Source organism: Sarcophilus harrisii, chromosome 4 (genome assembly GCF_902635505.1).
Source record: "Sarcophilus harrisii chromosome 4, mSarHar1.11, whole genome shotgun sequence".
Classification (NCBI taxonomy): Eukaryota; Metazoa; Chordata; class Mammalia; order Dasyuromorphia; family Dasyuridae; genus Sarcophilus; species Sarcophilus harrisii.
In genome coordinates this window covers 378912435-378932490 of record NC_045429.1, presented here as the reverse complement: position 1 = coordinate 378932490, position 20056 = coordinate 378912435, and the positions used below count along the sequence as shown (strand labels likewise).

The following is a 20056-nucleotide window of genomic DNA, read 5'->3' as shown; positions in this document are numbered from 1 at the left end:
ACTAGGCTGAATTTCTGGGCCAGAGTTCTTTTTTGTGTCCTAGATTCCTTTGGTAATCTAATGGCACCAAATACTACTATTTTTTTTTTTTCTCGGCTACCCTCATCATTGAAGGAACACTAAGATTAAGTTAGATATTGGTGAAAATAAAAAATGTAATTTTTCTTATCATCCTCATTTATGGACTCCCTAAAATTTGCCCTCAGTTAAGATTACAAAGTTAAACTTCTGGGTTAGGTGCTAGGTTAAGAATTGGAAATGCAATAAACTATATTGTTTCTCTTATTTAATTTGAACAAACAAAATACAGGATAATGTCCTGGCCAATAGAGAGTTAGATCAACAAAGTACTAGTTTTATGGAATATTGTGGGGCTACCACTGATGATTTCACTCTGTCCAGGAGAGTGTTATTTGGCCATCTTCCAAATAGAAATCAAAAGAGAAATATCTAATTTCATAGTAAGATCTAATGCTATCCTTTTGTTTTCCATAAAACAATGTTTTTTCCCATAAAACAATGTTAATTTCTTTTCAGTTTTTTTATAATCATAAGAGTTAATGATACTAACCATCCCACATGCTACAATTTCCATAAAGCCTCCCCATTTTCTTTGAGCCAGGAGTTATCTCTCTCGAGTCAGTCAGTTAACTAACATTTGTTAAGACACCTACAATGTGCCTGGCCCTGCTATAAGCATTGGGAATATAATGTAAGGCAAAAGACAGACTCTGTCTTCAAGATACTTACAGACTAATGGAGGTTTAATAGACTCTCATGGACAACATGCACTATATAGAACTACATGGAAACAATACAGATACAGAATAAGCTGGAAATAATTAATAAAGGCAGTAGCATTAGCATTAAGGGGGCTTCCTACAGAAGACAGGACTTTAGATGGTGCTTAAAGGAAGCCAGGGAAGCTAGGACTTGGAGATGTGGAGGGAATGAGTTTCAGGGATTGGAGAAGGTAAGTGAAATGGTCCAGAGTTAAAAAAAAAAAAATAATGGAGTCTCTTGTGCAAAGGACAGAAGGGAAGCCATTCACCACTGGATTGCTGAGTATGGTGGAAGTTGGGGAAGGAGGAGTGTAAGGTGTAATTAGACTGGCAAGGTTAAAGAGGACTTTAAAAGCCAAAGAGACAATTTTATATTCCATTCTGAAGTCAATAGGGAGCCACTTGTGTTGATTGAATGGATTTGGGAGAAGGCAGTGTCAAGGTCAGACTTGTATTTTAGGAAGATTCCTTTGACAGCTCAGAGGAAATTGGACTGAAGTGGGGAAAGTCTTAAAGCAGGGAAACCAATCAGTATTGTAGTAACCAAATGAGACAGAGCAATCATGAGTGATTTATAAACTGTGAAAAGGTATAAAGATGTGTTCTATCTTTTACTATGTATTCCTAAGGGTCTCCCGGTAAATAGTGCTATATTGTTATAACTTCAATAGTTTGTAATTATATCACTATAATATTTCTTTCACCTATAATTCATTCATTCACTCATTCAATAAAGACTTAAATGTCTCAATGGATAGAATGTTGGGCCTGGGGTCTGGAAGACCTAAGTTAAATTTAAGTAAAAATCTGCTCTCAGATACTTATTGTGTGACCCTGAATAAGTCACTTAATCACTATCTGCCTTAATCCATTGGAGAAGGAAATAGCAAATCACTTCAATATCTTTGCTAAGAAAACCAACCTCATAACCAGGTCACAGAGATTTGGACATGACTGACAAACAACAATAGTATATAAAGGCTTGTGTTTGGAGATGGGATATATGGTGGGGGGGCAGCAAATAAAAAAAAAAATTAAATAAAACACAATTATTATTTAGTAGGAGTACAAGACACAAACCCTGATAATTATGATTCTATAATCCTCAAACTTCATAAATGCACTAGACACATGATAGAAAAGGTCTTCTATGAAGTCCCAGAAAAGAGGTCCTTGTTGAAAGATCAAGTTTTCCTATGGTATTGGCTCATCATTCAAAAACATTTATTAAGTAATTATATAAATAAAGCACAATGATAGGAACTCATATTCATATTAGAAAGTAAAGTTCCAGTGAACTTATTAAATGAATAAGCTTATTTCACGGAGGTTTATTTCAAATAATAATAATTTAAAAAAACTTTTAAAATTCCGCTCCTCAAGTTTGACTCTCACTGAGTATTTTGAGTTGAATGAGTCAGTTTATTAATTTAGAAGATATAGGATATGTCCTTATACATAAGAACTTCAAGTATTTAGAATGAATATGCCTATCAGTTTTGCCTTAAAATGATCTAATTTTATTTAAAAAATAACAAACTTGTGGTTTATTAGTTTATTGAGGTTAGTCAATCTGATAATTTTGCATAGATACCATTATTGTTATTTTTAGTGTTAAATGGAATAGTTTGCATATCATACATGCATAGGCCCTAAATTCATATGGAAAATAAAATTTAATGTAAAAAATAGATATTCTATGATATTAATTCACTAAAGCAAAAAGAAACAGCCTAAATTCTAATGGGATTTCTAAACCAAAATGTCAAAGAAGAGAGAAAAAAAGAGATCACCTTTAAATTAAAGTATTATACAATAATGCCTTATTTCTCAGTAGATCAAAAAACAAAATTAGGACCTATAAAATAAAATCATTTTAACAGAAAAATACTAGTTTCTACAAGTGTCCAAAATAATGAAGATGATAATAAAAAGACATAAAAAGTAATACATACAAATAGATCTAAAATCTTACCAATCCACCACCAATGACAGCTACTTTTTTCTTTTTGCTGTCAGTTGAATCCATAATCACAGAAGTATTTTTCACAGTGGCAGTTCTTGAATCTCTCCTTCTGAATATTCAACAGGGGAGACTGGTTTTCCTACTCGTTTCCTCAGCCTTTATATTACTGAGAGCCTTGCAGCATTTACCAGCAGTTCTAAACTCAGGGTAAGTTGGCTTCTTGTCAGGCATTAATGTCCCTTGAACTAATGTGATAGTATTTAACTCTATCATTTCCCCGACCAAAATCCCTTTAGCTTAGGAAACAACTCAACTAACCCAAATTCAAAATTTTTAGGCTTATGTAAAAGTTGACTTCCTATACAGATCTATAATGTACATACTTTCAACACAGAACCAAATACAGAGGTTTTACTAAAAGGAAATTTTTTTAGTTTCAGTTTTATTCATGTTTAGTCATTCTAAAATCATGAGGAACTTTCAAATGAGGTTTAGCATATAAAAATCTAAACAGTGAATCAATTTTCTTCCACTAGGGGCCCAACCAGTTTTCATGTATTATCCTCCTTAAGTATTTAGGCAATGACAATTTATGACAAGTCATTATTCAACCCCATTTATATGCATTTACTTGATATTTAACCTGTCAGTCTCAGTTTTTTCTTCTGAAAAATGGAAATAATATTATCTATCTCACAGGTTTGTGGCAGGGATCAAATGAGATGACGTGCGAATCACTTTTCAAATATTAAAATTCTATATAAATGATATTATCAAAACCATATCAAATATCTTAGAACTACATAGACAGACACAATATAAATTACAAAGGTAAATGCACCAGTGAATCTGAAGATAAATACTTTAAAAACTTTTGACATATCAAGATACATATCAATATTAAAAAAATGGTTTACATTAAGAAATTATGGTTGACTGAGAAGAAAATAATAAAAGTGAGAGCCTAAAGATTCTAGCTCTGTTGATACTTAATTAAATGACCTTTGGCAAGTCATTTAACTTCTCAGTGCTTTAATTTCCTTATTTGCAAACTGAAGAGCTTTAGACTATATCATCCATATGGATTCAACTTAGTTCAATAATTCTATAATTAAATATATTTAGGAAACAGAGGCACTTTAATATGAATGTAATTTAATTTAATATGAATGTATATACATATGTATATATGTGTATATATATATATACCACATACACATGCATTATCTATAGTTTATTTTGTTAAATATTTCCAATTGTAAGAAAAAGCAATTTTTAACATTTAGTTTTTAAAATTTTCAGTTTCAAATTCTTTCCCTTCATTCCCTTCTACCCCATCTTTGAGAAGACAAGAAATTATCAATTATACATGTGCATGTTGTAAAAGAAAACATATACATGAACACAAGAAAAATAAAGTTTTTTAGTATACTTCAATCTATACTGAGTTTATCCATTCTCTTTCTCTGGAGGTAGATATCATTTTTTCATCATAAATCTTTTGGAATTGTCTTACATCTTTATATTGCTGAAAAGACCTAAGTCTTTCACAATTGATCGTTGTCACAATATTGCTATTACAATCTTCTCCTGATTCTGTTCACTTCACTTTGCATCAGTTCATATAAATCTTCCCATTGTTTTCCTGAAATCATTCTACTCATCATTTCTTACAGCACAACACATATGGATCATAACCCACATATTGTTCAATCATTTTGATTGATGGACATTTCCTTAATTTCTAATTCTTTGCCACCAAAAAGATTTGCTATAATTGAGTGTGGGAGTGTGTGCAAAAACATCCTTAGCCCTTTTCTTTGTGATAGAGATCAAATAGTGATATTGTTGGGTAGTTTTTATGAATTTTATGAGCTTTAGAATATGTAGTTTTAAATGCCTATGGGCAAAGTTCCATATTGTTTTCCAGAATTTGGGGATCAGTTCAAAACACTATCAACAATGCAATAGTATGTCAATTTTTCCACATCCTTTCCAGCATTTATCATTTTCCTTTTCTGGAATGTTAACCTATCTGATAGGTATGAAGGGATGTATCAGAGTTTTACATTTTTTATTTTTCTAATCAGTTATGATTTTAGAACTTTTTTTCATGGAATCAGTATCTTCACTCAATCATCAAGTAAGCATTCATATATATGTACATATATGTGTATATATATAACATTTTTTTTTGCTATCCATGTACATTCATTTTTTTTTAAACATTTCCATATGAATCATGTTGGGAGAGAATCAGAACAAAAGGGAAAAAATGCAAGAAGAAAAAAAAAAAAACAGAAGCGGGGAAAAAGGAACATAGTATGTGCTGATTTACATTCAGTCTCTGGATGCAGATTACATTTTCCTTCCAAAATTTATTGGGATTGTCTTGGATCACTGAACCACTGAAAAGGACCGAGTCTATCATGATCATCACACAATCCTGCTGTTGCTTTGTGCAAAGTTTTCTTGGTTCTGTTTGTTTCACTCAGTATCAATTCATATAAATCTTTCCAAGTCTTGCTAAAACTAATCTGTTCATCCTTTTTTATAGAACAATAATATTCCATTACTTTCATATATCATAACTTATTCAGTTATTTCCCAATCATTTTCCAATTCTTTGCCACTATTTAAAAAAAAAAAAAAACTTAAACAAGCATTTATTAAACATTTGGTTTTTTACCCAGAAACCTTAAATCAGCTTTTTTTTTTTCATTTGTGCTAAGCACTCTTGAACAGCTGTTTTAAATTACAAGATTTTAGGTAAATTCCAGATTGTAATTCTTACTAACTATATGACTTTGATAAAGTCCAGCATCTCTCTGAACCTCACTTTTCCGACCTCTGAAATAGGGATTTCCACGACTGGCTCACCAAGTTATAATAGAAATTCAGTTGTTATTATAAAGATTAACAATAGCCATACTGTAGGAAAAAAAAACACAACTACTTGCATTTTTTGTTTTTCTTCCCAGGTTATTTTTACCTTCTGAATCCAATTCTTCCTGTGCAACAAGAGAACTGTAAGGTTCTGCACACATATATTGTTTCTAGGATATACTATAACATATTTAACATGTATAAGACTGCCTGCCATCTAGGGGAGGGGGTGGAGGGAGGAAAGGGAAAAGTCAGAACACGAAGTGAGTGCAAGGGATAATGTTGTAAAAAAAAATACCCATTATTCTGTCAATAAAAAGGTATTTAAAAAAAAAGAAAAAATCATAACCAAAATAATAAATCACCAAAAGATTTTTTCCCCTGGGAAACATGTGAATATGAGATCAATTTGGTGAAATATGAGTCAAGAGAATTACAGAATCAAAAAATGAAAGACATTCTGAATTTTATTTCTTCACTTTTTTTTCCTGAGGCAATTGGGATAAAGTAACTTGCCCAGGGTCACACGCTAGGAAGTGTTAGATGTCTGAGGTCAAATTTGAACTCAGTTCTTCCTGACTTCAGGGCTGGTCCTCCTGAATCTTACTTCTTAAAGAAATTGTATTGTTGTTGTGAGTCTGCCCTCAATCTCTCTACAAGTAAGCAGATAGTGGCTAAAAAAAAAAATCATTAGCCTCTGCAATATCACAATGGGACAAGAGAGTGAGACTTTAGCAATGAATTTTGATAGTTTAATTTAAGAAACTATTCTTTCCTTTATTAACTAATTAATGAAGATGCAAAAAATTTAAAAGTATAGTATATTTTCCCCACCAGGATTGAACCAAAAGTCATTCAATAGTGACTCCTTGTGGTTGGTTCGTGGTACAGCTCCCTAGGATTTAGGATTTCAAGTAACTTAATTTTATTAAGTGTCTTTTTGAGCAATATTAAGCAAAGAATGACCAAAGAGAGTACTAAGATCAAATGAAATAAATATTACTCCCAAGGAATTTATAATCTAAATGGAGTTAGGGAATTGTACACAACTATAATTTGTTGTTGTTTGGTAGTTTCTGACTCTTCATGACTCATTTGGGGTTTTCTTGGTAGAGATACTGGAGTAACTCGACATTTCCTTTTCCAGATCATTGGAGAAATGAAGAACTGTGGCAAAAGGGATTGAATGACTTGCCCAAAGTCTCTCAGCTACTAAGTGTCTGAGACCAGATTTGAACTCCAATCTTACTGACTACAGATCGGGTGCTCTAGTCAGTGTACCACTTTGCTTCCTCTCATAATGTCTGGTAATATCTTCAGTTGGGAAACTCAGGAAACTTATGAAGGAAGTGGCATGTGGCTTGCATCCTTAAAAAAGACTTATAAAGGTAGAAGCTGGGAAAGGGAATAGTCAAGTCAGTGCTAGGCATAGGAGACCACACACCATGAGCTAAGGTACTGGGACAGAGGAAATTAGAATGAGTAGGGCTGCTGGTGGTGATCCATATACTTTTACTACTATGAGAATGAGATTAATATGAGATTAGCCTGGATACAATCTGCATCCGGGAAGGATACTTGGTGACAGTACAGCACCACTTTTTGAATATGAGTGTTACAATCAGATACATGCATTGGGAGAATTTACACTGAGAGCAGAGACACATTAGGAGTATCTTAATAATAGTTCAAACAAGAAAGAATGAGGGTTTGAACAACGGTGGTAGCAATGGGAGTGAAAAGGATGTGATGTGACTTAAAAGACTCAGTGTTAGAAGGAATCCTAGTCTTTTCTCTACCTGAATGAAAATCCCTTCTACAACACACCTACAAAATTGTATTCTAGTTTTCCCTACTTGAAAACCTTTAGTGAAGAAGGGAAAACAACTTGTCCCCCAGGCATCTCGTTTCACTTTAGGGGAGCCTTAATAGCTGACAATTAGAAATAGTTTTCAGGTTTGCAAAGCACGTGACATACAGTATCATATTTGATCTCAAGAATACAGTGAAGTAAATATTTTAAATATTTTTATATCTGTATTCAAGGAAAATGAGACTCAGAATAGTGTATATTTGGCCTTGAACACTTATGAAATGTGTGACTCTAGGAATACTCTGCCTCAATTTCTTCACCTGGAAAATTGGAATAACAATAGTAACTTCCCAGACAAAACCAGATCACATTTATAAAATGCTTAGCACAATGCCTGGCACATAGTAAGTGCTTAATAAATTATTATTTCATTCTTTCTTTCTTCTTTCTCCCAAGGAAAAATCAAAATTTTCAAACTCAGATGTACTAAATTCAAGTCCAAGCTGCTTTATGTTACACTGAGCTGCCTTTCTAATTGTTAAGTATTATCCCCCTTTGAATTGGCTCAGTCAGGAGTCTAATCAAGCACATGGGAATTTGGGGTGTATCTACTTCTGGACCTTTTTTTTTCCTGAGCCAATTGGAGTTAAGTGACTTGCCCAGGGTCACAGAGCTAGGAAATGGTAAGTGTCTGAGACCAAATTTGAACTCGGGTCTTCCTGACTTCAGGGCTGGTGCTCTCTCCACTGAGCCACCTAGCTGCCCCACTTCTAGAAATTTTTGATGAAGGGACTCTCCTTTTGCTTCATCTCTGCTTTACATCAGGTATTCACAAGCAGATATTCTGCTTCCTCTCTTCCATGATAGATCAAAAGTTCCTACCATTTCATTGGCTGCTGGGCTGGAACCCTGTGAATATATTGAAAAGGTAATTTCCAACTTTCAGGTCTCCCTTTCCACCAGTCCCAAAGTGTAAGAATGACTCTCTGAGCTGTCCAGGGGGTCATATGGGATTATTGCATCCTTTTCATACTCATTTGCAAGCGGTGAACTTATGACTTCTTAGGCAAGCCTGTGCTTAGAATGAGGCTGCTTCTTATTTGCCTTCTTTCCCTTGGTAAAGAACCTCCTAAAACCTTAAGGGAGTACCTAACATTTCCTTCCTGGGCATCCAAGCATCAGGCTAGTGCCGTTTGCAGGAACAGAAACAGAAGCAGACCGACCAAAAAGAAAATGTCACTCAGAGAGGAAGAAAAAGAAAGAAAGAGACTAGTGGAAAATATCCAATTAGCAATGATTAAGCTTCTGCTCACTGAAGATAAAATCTGAATGGATTAATTAGCAAATTAACAGCACTCACAAACCCCAACTGTTTGCAATGTCTCAATGTACCTTAAATATTAAAATCTCAACTGGTGGTAAACATAGTGAAAATTTACTAAGCTTCTGTTCTAATCATTCTATGATTTCTACTCAACATTCCATTTTCTGTTCAGGAATAAAATTATCTGACGATTCATATTGAAATGTAATGCCGAAGAAACTGAGGTAGGAGAGAGATCAGAGAGGTTTTTTTAATATTTTATTAAAATATTAAATAATAAAATAATAAAAGAGCATAACTGACTGGACAGGACTCGCGTCTCAAAGTATTCAGCGATGAATGGGAGAATCCCAAACCCTTATATACTTTTTACAAACAAAGAAGGGGACAGAAGCGGGAAACTTCTTCACAGACCCATTTGGTTCTGTCAGGATGGGGGGAGGCTATAAATTCTTACTAAAAGCCAGAGTCAGGATGTCTGAATAAACAGAGGTAAAGATGTCAATGAGGTATCGGGGTAGTCTTATCTTTTGGAATATTTTAGAGGGATAGTGTAAATTCTTGAGGACAGAAAGAAGAGTTAGGGGCCAGGAAGTCTGATCTCCTATCTTGAGTCTTTGACAATTTATAACCTTAAAGCAAATGGTCCTTAGTCTTAATGGACCAGAAGGGGGCGGGGGAAGGGAGAGTTACAACTAAGGGGATGAGGCAGAACAGTTAAGGAAACTGAGATAGAACAATTCAGGGAAACTCAATCAAGACTAGTGCAGGGAAACTAGTACAGGGAAACTGAGTCAGGACAATTAAAGAGAACTGTGGCGCAACAGAGTGGAAAACAAAGTGGCACAATAAGTGGAAACACTTTTAAAATGTCCCCTTGCTGCAGAAAACCCTAAGACTAAAGGCAAAACCCAAAACTGTTCCTGGGGAACCCAAGGTGATGTTTGTTAATATGTTAATAATCCATATAGAACCTAACTTGTATGGTTATTATGAGAATTAAATGAGATTTTATATATAAATATATATTATATATATGTATAATTTCACTTAATTCATTAATTTAATATATGTATAAATTTTAAAACTTCAAACAAATGTAAATTATTATTATGTATTCTAGATTAGAGGAGAACAGACCTGAATTCAAGAAGCTGTCTGGAAGTTGGCATAAAAATCTTACAATGATGTGATGAAGACCTGGAGTAGGGTAGGTATAGTGATAACATGTTTAATAACAAAAAAATGTATAGGATCAAATATTGAAGTTGATTTTAGTGGTCACATAGTTTCCACTTTTCTTTTTTACTTACTCCTGATCCAATGATGTGGTTTGAGCACTAAAATGATGTGGGTTATGTAGACACCAGATAATCGTAGACATCAAAAGTTGGAGCTCAATCATGGCAAGAATTCACAGTGGCCATTCTCTTTGGCAAAAGGGGGATTTCTTTAGGGAAGAGGATACAGTCAAAATGAAGGGATACAATAGAGACTACGAATGGTAAATATGAAATAGAGTGGGAGAAAGGGGTTTTAATAATTAATGATGGAAAGGGTATTACCTAGTGTAATTTGCCATTTACCAGAAGAAAGGAAATACCCCCATGAAGTTAGGGCATGTCCTTAGTTCTGAAAAGTACATAGAATTTCAAAAGAGTTAGCTAGCTACAAGGAGGAGAAGTGGGGTTGGGAAGCATAGTGGAGTTAGGAGAGATACCACATGGCGTAGGGAAAGGGAAAAGGGAAAGACACCATGAGGCAGGTACCATGGTGGACTTTCCATCATTAATTATTAATGTGAAATAATATAATATAATATAAATGTGAAAACTACAGAATTATATCAATCAATACATAATGAAAAAACTTTTGACAAAATCCAATGTGTGTTTCTGTTAAAAAAAAAACAACAAATAAACAAACTCAATCCTCCCCCCCCCCAAAACAACAACAACAACAACCAAAGCAACACTGGAAAACACTGGAACAAGTGGATCTTTCCTTAATACATAATATTTCTCTAAAACCAAGAGCAAATATCATATATAAATGAAAAAAGTTAGAAGACTTTCCAATAAGATCAGGTGTAAAGAAAGGATGACCAGTATCACCACTACTGTTTAACACAGTCCTAGAAATCTTTGTGTGTGGGACAAAGACTACCAGCTCAAATAAATAAATTAGGGAGATTTCTCAAGGCAAAAGCAGAAAGAAATTTTATTACGTTCTCTCGAGAAAGGGTGTCTCCCTTCCAACAAGCAGTTAGGCAAAGAGAGCAAGCCCCAGTTAACAGACAAGAATTATTATACAGGGGCCTGGCTAACACTCCCTATAGGCTGGATCTTTACCCTGATTAGCCAGGACAAATGACCTCACATTCTAAGTCATAAATGAGGAAAAACTTTCAACCCAACCACATCTTTAGGATTACTAAATTACCTTATATGGGAGTTTCAATGCCAAGGTAGCCCCAACTTGGTCTCACAAAGAAAAGGGCTGTAGGATCCCACTTGAACTCTGGAGAAAGAAACCTGACCCTGGCAGACCTTCACCTAGTCTTTAAAACATTGTCTCCATCTTGTGAGACAGCTTTCACAATTCATTTCATTGAATTACCTCCTCTCTTTAATCATTTGAAAGCTTCTCACACCAAAGTTTATACATTTCTTCAACTTCCTAAGTGACTTCATTTTCAAGGTCTGACCTATTGTCACCCTTGTCTCTTGAGCACTATCAATTGTGCTAATCCCATGACTCTACCTTCTGTTTTAATGATCTCACACAGAGTTTTCTGAACCACATTGGTAATAAGTTGCATCATACAGGGGGGACATAACTCCAAGAAGGGCTATCAAAAGAAACCATAAAGCCTGTCTCCAACAGGCACCTCCAAATCAAGACCACCAAGAGGTATTAAAAGGAGCGATCCAATCAGAACATGTGCTAATTTTCTGATGTCTTTGGTTATATCTTTTTCCAAGGCATAGTCTTTTCTCATGGGAATATTAACTATGAAATTACCCAGATAATTTCCTCCCTTCCTTGCCTTTCATTCTAATTAGCTTGGATAATATAGATTGGGAATAAGAGGCCCTATTAAATGCTATGAGAATAGCCTCCCACAAGCATCTCCTTCTTATTGATTGGAGTTTTCCTCTTGGACTCAGGAAGCAGGAACCAATTATGTCCCCCATAATTAGAACAGGTAATCTTTCACAAATAAAAATGCCTACTGCAAAAGTCAGCAACAACAGAGATGTTAAAATAAATAGACAAATATATGTACCTAGCAACAGATGGATGATTAGGCCAATACTCACTTACCTACTTTAGCATATAATGACGACATTTTTTTAAAATTGTGTTCATGGCTTCTACTGATCATTTGCTCTGATTATAAAAACTTGCCATAAGAGAGTGCAGGAACATGATAGCATCAAAACAGGTCTTTCAGGCCTTGACCTGAGAGCACATATATGATATAGGATAAAACATCATTAACTCAGTTTTACTTCAGGTAATTGTCCCAGTTTTTAATTAATCATTTAATTAAACAATTCCACCTTAAGCCAGATTCAGGAATAATCAGGTGGGTTCTTTTCAAAAGAATACCACTGAGAAACTGAGTCAGAAGGATTCCACCTCAACAAAGGCCAAGGTCATGCTCACAACTCATGTCCAGGTATTAATTTTCACCTGTAACAATTCAGGATTACATTCTTCTGAGTAGCTTGTGGCATATTTTTTTCAGATGGTGGATCACTGGCTTGACGATACATCAGACAGTCATACCTGAATTTAAAACTCCAAACAATATCATCTACAGTCCCAAGATATTTTATCTCTGATAGCAAATCTTATCAATCAAAACTTCAGGTGAATTTAGTTCTCTGTCTTTTTTTTTTCTGAGGCAACTGGGGTTAAGTGACTTGCCCAGGATCACACAGTTAGGAAGATTTGAACTTAGGTGCTCCTAACAGTAAGAGATTCATCCTAGAAGGTTCACAGCTTATCTTTCATATCTAAGTAGATGGTTTTAAGTTTAACATTACACAAATCATTTTGCTTTTAAATGTTCAATACATAGAAATGTTCAATACATAGAAAAACTCTAAATTGCATATTGTCCATAATAGAAATATGTTCAAAGAAACAAAAGCAAAAACTATTATTCTCAGAATCCCTTTAAATAATGGGTACAACTTTAAGATGATTCAATACAACGATTAAAACTCTTGCAGAATATAGAATGTTCTAATTTCACATAAAACAACCTAATTAGAATTAACATTAATGATTTCTTCATTGTAAAAAAAAAAAGGTAATTCAATTTCCTCTAATTGAGGAGTCCCTTAAACATTTTTTGGAAATATAAATAACAGGTACAAGACTAATATTGTTAAAATTCCTCAAAGCATAAACATTCCCATATCCCACCAAAATAATTTTAACTGCAAAGTCACTTTTAGAGATTGTAAATTGTCCTTAATAGTCCATTCATTCTAGAAATTTCTCTACAGTCCTGAGAACTAGTGTTCTCAGCTTGCAGACTGCAGTCTCAGTAATCTGTAATGTCTAGTAAGGTCCTTTCTACTCTGCTTCTTCCAGGACTTAGTAAGCACCCATTCTTCTGCAAATTGCAAACTCCAAAGTTATTTGGGTCAGCAATCCTTGTTTCTTAAGAGCTAAAGAGGGATGTGGACACTGCCAGTATATGATCCCTTAAAAACTTATCCTTTGTTTCAAAAGAGGATTTTTCCCTTTCCCCTCCCAAATAAAATAAACCAATCTCAAATGAAGGAAGTCCCAGGTCACTTCTGGGAATCATTCTAATTCTTTAACAAAGCAATAAGCAAACATTTGCTCCAAGGCAATTTAGTCTCTAAAATGATTTAGTAATTCGTTTCTTAAGAAACTGATTCATTCTTTCCACTCTCCCAGATGAGGGCAAATGCCCAGGTGTATGGAATTGCCACTCAATTTGCAATCCTTCCCCATTATTTCTTATAAAACCTTCCTTTATCAGAATCAATAATTCAGAATCTTTACCAATACATACTTAGGTACAATTTGTTTCAACGTTATTCCTCTAATCCCTCTTAGCAGCAGAGCTCAGGGAAAAGCTTCCACCAATTTCCTTATATCTATTTCTCCACTGGTGTTATTTCATTAAAACCTAACCTAAATATTCTGGAGCCAGGTTCCTTCTCTCTCTGGAGGACACCTTCTCGATGCCTTCTTATTTATCTTTCCACATGTTATACATCTTTTAGATGCAATTTGTTCTTTAAAGAGATAAAAAAATAACAATTCTTCTGAAGGATCAAAAGTAGAGAATCATTTAAGTATAGTAATGAAAAAAAAAAAGGCAAGGCAGGGGGTCCACAATAGCATAATTCAAATTATGCTAGTCCATTTTACATGTTGTTTTCTCCCATTATAAGTTTCACAACCAGAGGAATAGTATAACTTTTTAAAAAAAATTATTAAAGCTTTTTATTTTCAAAACATATGCATGGATAATTTTTTAACATTGACCCTTGCATAGCCTTGTGTTCAAAATTTTCCCCTTCTTCTCCCCACTCCCTCCCCTAGATGGCAAGTAATCCAATATATGTTTTACATGTTAAAATATATGTTAAATCCAATATATGTAAACATATTTGTACAATTATCTTGCTGCACAAGATTTTGGACTATGTAAGGAAACAATCACCTAACAATTGAAAAGTGGAATGGGCTTTCTTAGGAAGAAGATGGCCTCCCCTAGCTGTAAGTTTTCAAGAGGAGGCTAGATGACCACTTGCCAAAAGTGTTGTAAACAGAATTATAAGGAAGGTATAAGTTGGACTAGATAGCATTTGCTGTCCTTTCTCATTCAGATTTTGTGACATTTCCAAATAAAGAAAGTGATGAAAAGAGAATCAAAGACATCTGTCTTCCCAGAATATCTAGTTAAGATCTTTGTTGTTGTCCGACTCTTTGTGACCCCATTTGAAGTTTGCTCAGCAAAAATACTTGACTAGTTTGTCATTTCTTTTTCCAGGTCATTTTGCAGATGGGGAATTAAGGGTTAAGTGACTTGTCTAGGGCCACACATCAGCCAATCAGTGTCTGAGGTCAGATTTGAACTCATAAAAATGAGTCTTTCTGACTCTGGGCCAGTACTCTGTCTTGGTGGATAAGGAACCTGTAAGTTGAAAAGGAGGAATACTTAAAGAAATAGGATAAACAGTAAATAAAGAAGAAAATATAGTAGGGACAGGTGATAAAATATTATCACAGTTTGTTGAGAAGTTAAGGAAGATGAGAGCTGAAGAAAAGGTCACTGGATTTATTGATTGTAATTTTAGTGGTGATCTTTAATTTTAAGCTGTTTCAGCCAAGTGGTTGGGGCCAAAAACAGATTGCAAGGAGTTAAGCAGAGAATGGGTAGAGAATATTGGAGTCATTGGGTTTAAACAGCTTGGTCAACAAGTTTATCTGTGAAGGAGAGGAAAAAAAGACAGAAATAACTGTATTGTGTAGGTTGTAGAAATGCTTTTTTTCAACCCAAGGATTGTTAAAGCCTGAGCATATGAATAAGCAAATGGGGGGGGAAATCTAATGGAACTAATATATTGGGAAAGAGTTGTGAATTGGTACAACTTTCTGGAAAATAATTTGGAATTTTGCAAGAAAATCACTAACTTCTTCAAATCCTTTGATCCAATAATTCTATCATAAGAAATGTGCCTCAAAAAGTCAATGACAGAAAGATGAGTTATGTCACAAAATATCTATAGTAGTTGGTAGCAAAAAAAAAAAAAAAAAAGGAAAGAAAAAAGTTGTCAATAAATTGTGGAAATGTTTAAATAAATTATGATATATGAATTAAAGGAATGAATATTACAGTGTCATAAGAAGCAACAAAGATAAGAAATTCAAAGGAACATGGGAAAACTTACAAAATGATCCAGAAGGAAAAAAGCAAAGTCAAGAGAACTGTATCTATAATGGCTACAATAATGCATATGAAAATAACACTAGAAAAATATATTATTTTCAGAAAATACAGAATGAAACACACTTTGATTCTCTCAGAAGAAAGGCAGAGGACTACAGAGGCAGAGTGTTGCAGATCTGGAGAGAGTTAAGAATCAATACTGAGAGGTAGAGTTATTAGGTATAAAACGCTTAATAAGAAATTTAGCTATCAAGAGGGGAAAAAAGTAAAAAAAAAAAAAAGTAGCTAAAAATGTAGGTTGTGGAAAGAATTTGATTTTTTCCCCCAGGATTAGAGGCCTGAGCACATGAATAAGCATTGTATTTTTATTTGTAGACATGTGTATATGTGTGTGTGTGAAATGACAGGTTCATTAAAAAAATAAGATTTCAATAAAGAGTCAATGGAAGAGAGACTGAAAATGTTAGAACAAAGTCCAAGATACAATGGATGGGATAAAAAATCTAGATAGATTGATTAGATTTATTGAGGGGCAAGAATTGTTAGAGACAAGGAGACAATGGATGATGATATAATAGTCTAAAAAAGTCAATAAAACTTTAGCAAGAATATCTCATATCAAATTAATTTTAATTCTTTTTTTCATAGTTTTACTAACCTGGCAAATCAGAAGAATGCTACAGATACAATTTACCCATATTAAGCAAAGTGTTATATAAATTATATCATGTTATTCTTATGAAAAAGATGAAAAAAAAGTATACTAGATGGTAGTATGATTGGGTAAATTTGGGAAAGTTTGAATGGCCTGATTCAAAGAATATTCATTAATGGTTTGAAAATAACTTGAAAGGGAGTTGCTGTCAGTGTGCCATCTGGGATCTATGCCTTACTCTTTGCTACTTAATGTTTTATTAATGATTTCGGTTAACTCAGAGATATCATCCTTATCAAACTGTCAGGTGACAGACATAGAATAAGGATAAGTAACACATTGGTTGACATTCAGGATCTCAAAAGAGTTAAAAATTTAAGAATATTTAACTGAATCCAACTGTGAGACACTATAGGTTTAAATGTAAAATTTTACAGTTTATAAATATAAGAGAGGAAGCAATGGTTAGTAAAAAAAATTGTCTGAAAAAAAATCAGAGAGAGAATTGGTTAATGAATTATAAAAACAATGAGAGTATAGGCTTGTAAGAAGCAAAGTTGATAAAACTGGACTGGAGTCAGGAAGACCAAATTCACACCTTGTCTTCGACACTGACTAACTAACTGTAAGATTCTGAACAAACTTTCTATGCTTCATTTTACTCATCTGTAAAATGGGGATGGTAAGAGCTCTTACTTCATAAGACCGCTATGAGGATTAAATGAATGAATACAGTACTTTGCGAATATTAAAGTACTATATAAATGCTATTCATCATATTATATAACAATATAATTTGGAATATTCTATAATCAATATAGAATGTCCTATTCTAATCTATAATTGTAGAATATTCTAAATATACCTTCATTATAATATAAAACATTTATTACATTATATAGAATAATATAATTTAGCATATAAATTAAAAAAAAAAACCAAATGTAATCTTGGGTTGCAGTGAGAAACATAGTTTCCAGGAATAAGGAAATAATATTCTGACTGTACTTGATTTAATGACTGTGATCCTGAGATTTAAAGAATGGAGGAAGTGAGTCTAAGGAATTGCCTTATACTTTTCAGGATAGGTCATCAACTGTTAGCAAAAGATCATTATGTTTCAAAGATTTAATGTTGCAATTAGAGGTCACTTAGATCTACTGATCTCATAGATAAGGAAAAGAAAACTGAAATTAAATAACTTGCCCCAAATCCCACAGTTAAAGGGGCAAAACTAGATTTTAACCCAGATTTTCTCATGGGAAATCCAGTGTTCTTTTGCTGTTACATGAGAGGAGATGGTTCCTAGGTGAATAAAAGGAGGAAAGAAAGCTTTTAAACAGTCATTGTAGGGACTGACCTAGGAAACTAATAAGGTAAAAAGAAACAATTGTTACATAGGCATCTTGGAGGTACCTTTTCAGTATATAAAATGCTAGATTTGGAGTCAGGAAGATCTGAGTTCAAATGTGACTTCAGATAATTATAGATATGTGAGCCCAAGCAAGTCATTTAAGTTTGTCTCAGTTTCCTCATCTGTAAAATGAAAATAATAATAGCATCTACCTTGTCAGTTGTAAGAATCAAATAAAAGAATATTAGTAACATGCTTAACACAGTTCTTAACATATAATAGTTGCTATAAAAATGCTAGATATTATGATGGCTCGGATGAGCTAAGGAACTGTACAAATTTATAGTAGATGAATAAAATTTGATTTTATAACTTTTTTCAGCAATGTTCAGTACCTTTATGATAAAGAATGGAGACTGTAAGTAATCAGAATTTCTCAAGAATGAGGATTTTCCAAATTCTAGGGGGGGGGGTCACTACTGAAACAATAAAGTATCTGATAATGAGGTCTAGTATAAGTATGACATCAAAGTGGGAGAGATGGACTAGGAGAATAGGGATGGTTCAACAAATCAAAGGTTAAAATATTGGCAAAGAATAGGCTTAGTGTAAGTGAGATGGGGAGGAGTTTATGGATAGATAATAGAATTTCAAAGTTGTTGTTCATTCTTCATTTTTGAAAAAGAATAGATTTTATAAGTAATACATTTCCAAGAGAGGGTGAAACATGAAGTATGACCATGCAAGTGAATGGCTAAAATGGGTTAAAGAAGTAAATAATCAGGGCAGCTAGGTGGCACAGTGGATAGAGCACCAGCCCTGAAGTCAGGAAGACTCTGACCTCAGACACTTAACACTTCCTAGCTGTGTGATCCTGGGCAAGTCACTTAACCCCAATTGCCTCAGTTAAAAAAAAAAAAAGTAAATAATCCAAGTTGAAATACAGGAATTTCCAAAAGGTTCATCATCAGCATATATATATATATATATATATATATATATATATATATATATATATATGAGTTCCATAGGATAACTGCAGGGGATGACTGGAGATATAATTTAGTGAGGTAGATACATAAATTTCACATAATATCTAAGAATATATATATATATATATAATTTAATAATAATTCTATAAGACATCTATATTGTACTTAAAATGAATAGGATAAAAATCAGCATATATTCACTGAAATCTTTTATACAACTGATAATTTCAATATTTTGTTTGAAAGTGTCTTGCTTCTTTTAAAAAAAGTAGGGGAGTAACCCTAAGAGTCAATCAAATCAATACCACATGTCAATAAAAGCTAGCTGAGTTTGATAGGGTTCATTACCCTCTAAGAAAACTGTTAAACATTAAATAATGATGTCAATGATGAAGTCAAAAGACTCAATATTGCAATGTAGTATTCTAATTCCTAATTACCTAGAAGGCTATAGGACTAGATATTTTAACCAAGATTTCTAGAACTCTTTCAAGTTTATCTACTCCCATAGGTAAAAAGGAAAAATTGAGAAATTAGCCTAGCCATCAAAGCAAGCACAAGTTTATTGTTGTATTTACTACATTAATTTGAAAAGTTTGAAATAAGTTATCAGCCTAGACACAGATAATAATAGCAGGTTTCCAAAGTTCTCAACTTTATATATATATAAAATCACCACATTCTATATAATCTTATTTATCTCTTCCTGTCTCTTGGCCAGTCCAAAAACCAGGATTATTTGTTTGACCCTAAAGCATCACCCATGATATCTTGTCTCCAGGGCTAAGATTTGGGTATTCCACCTTTCTGTCAGGTAGGATAAATGATTTGGCAGTACCTCTTCTGAACATGTTTTAACATATAAACATTGCAACACTCTCCTGCCCTCATCCTAGGACAAGCACTATATGCGCAGTTAGCATTACAACAAGAAACTACTTGCTTGATTATCCTTCTATTTAACGCTTGCTATTTCATTTCGGAAAACAACCATTCTAAATATTTTCTTCTCTCCTCATGCTCTGAAACACACCTTGCCTTGAATTCTCGGAGCAAATGATCTTGCTTCTGAATTCACACAGAAATTTGAGGAATTTGTGGAAGCTTTCCAAGTTTTCTTCCTACATACTTTAAAATACCTTAAGGTCTATTTTCTTCTCTTTCCCTCTATTCTCAGAGGAAAATGCATTGCTACTACTTGTCAAGGTTAATCTTTTTTACATTACTCTTGATCCTCCTGCTTCCTCAAGGATCTGGTTCCATTAAGCATCCTCTTAGTCATGCAATTCTAATTTCTCTGGTCCACTGGTACTTTTCCCTTAGCCTACACACATA

The 20056-nt window shown here is 33.7% G+C and overlaps 2 protein-coding genes across 4 annotated transcripts in view; one reads left to right on the top strand and one right to left on the bottom strand.

The window, feature by feature from the left end:
* Positions 1 to 3124, bottom strand: part of KMO (kynurenine 3-monooxygenase) — a 45711-nt gene extending 42587 nt beyond the window's left edge. For 2 of the 3 annotated variants that reach the window (XM_031966957.1, XM_012547935.3), the window contains exon 1: positions 2758 to 3123. Coding sequence is in view for 1 of the 3 variants with exons in the window: in XM_012547934.3 (XP_012403388.1) it covers positions 2758 to 2811 (54 nt within the window). In the remaining 2 variants the exon portion in view is untranslated. Of the gene's footprint in view, positions 1 to 2757 lie in introns of all 3 variants that reach the window. The other variant, XM_012547934.3, reaches the window with a different exon arrangement.
* Positions 3125 to 9948: 6824 nt separating this feature from the next.
* FH (fumarate hydratase) overlaps positions 9949 to 20056 on the top strand; it is a 35610-nt gene continuing 25502 nt past the window's right edge. Inside the window, exon 1 of the mRNA XM_031966956.1 lies at positions 9949 to 9981. Within this exon, the coding sequence (XP_031822816.1) occupies positions 9964 to 9981 (18 nt within the window). The 5' untranslated portion in view covers positions 9949 to 9963. The remainder of the gene's footprint in view (positions 9982 to 20056) is intronic.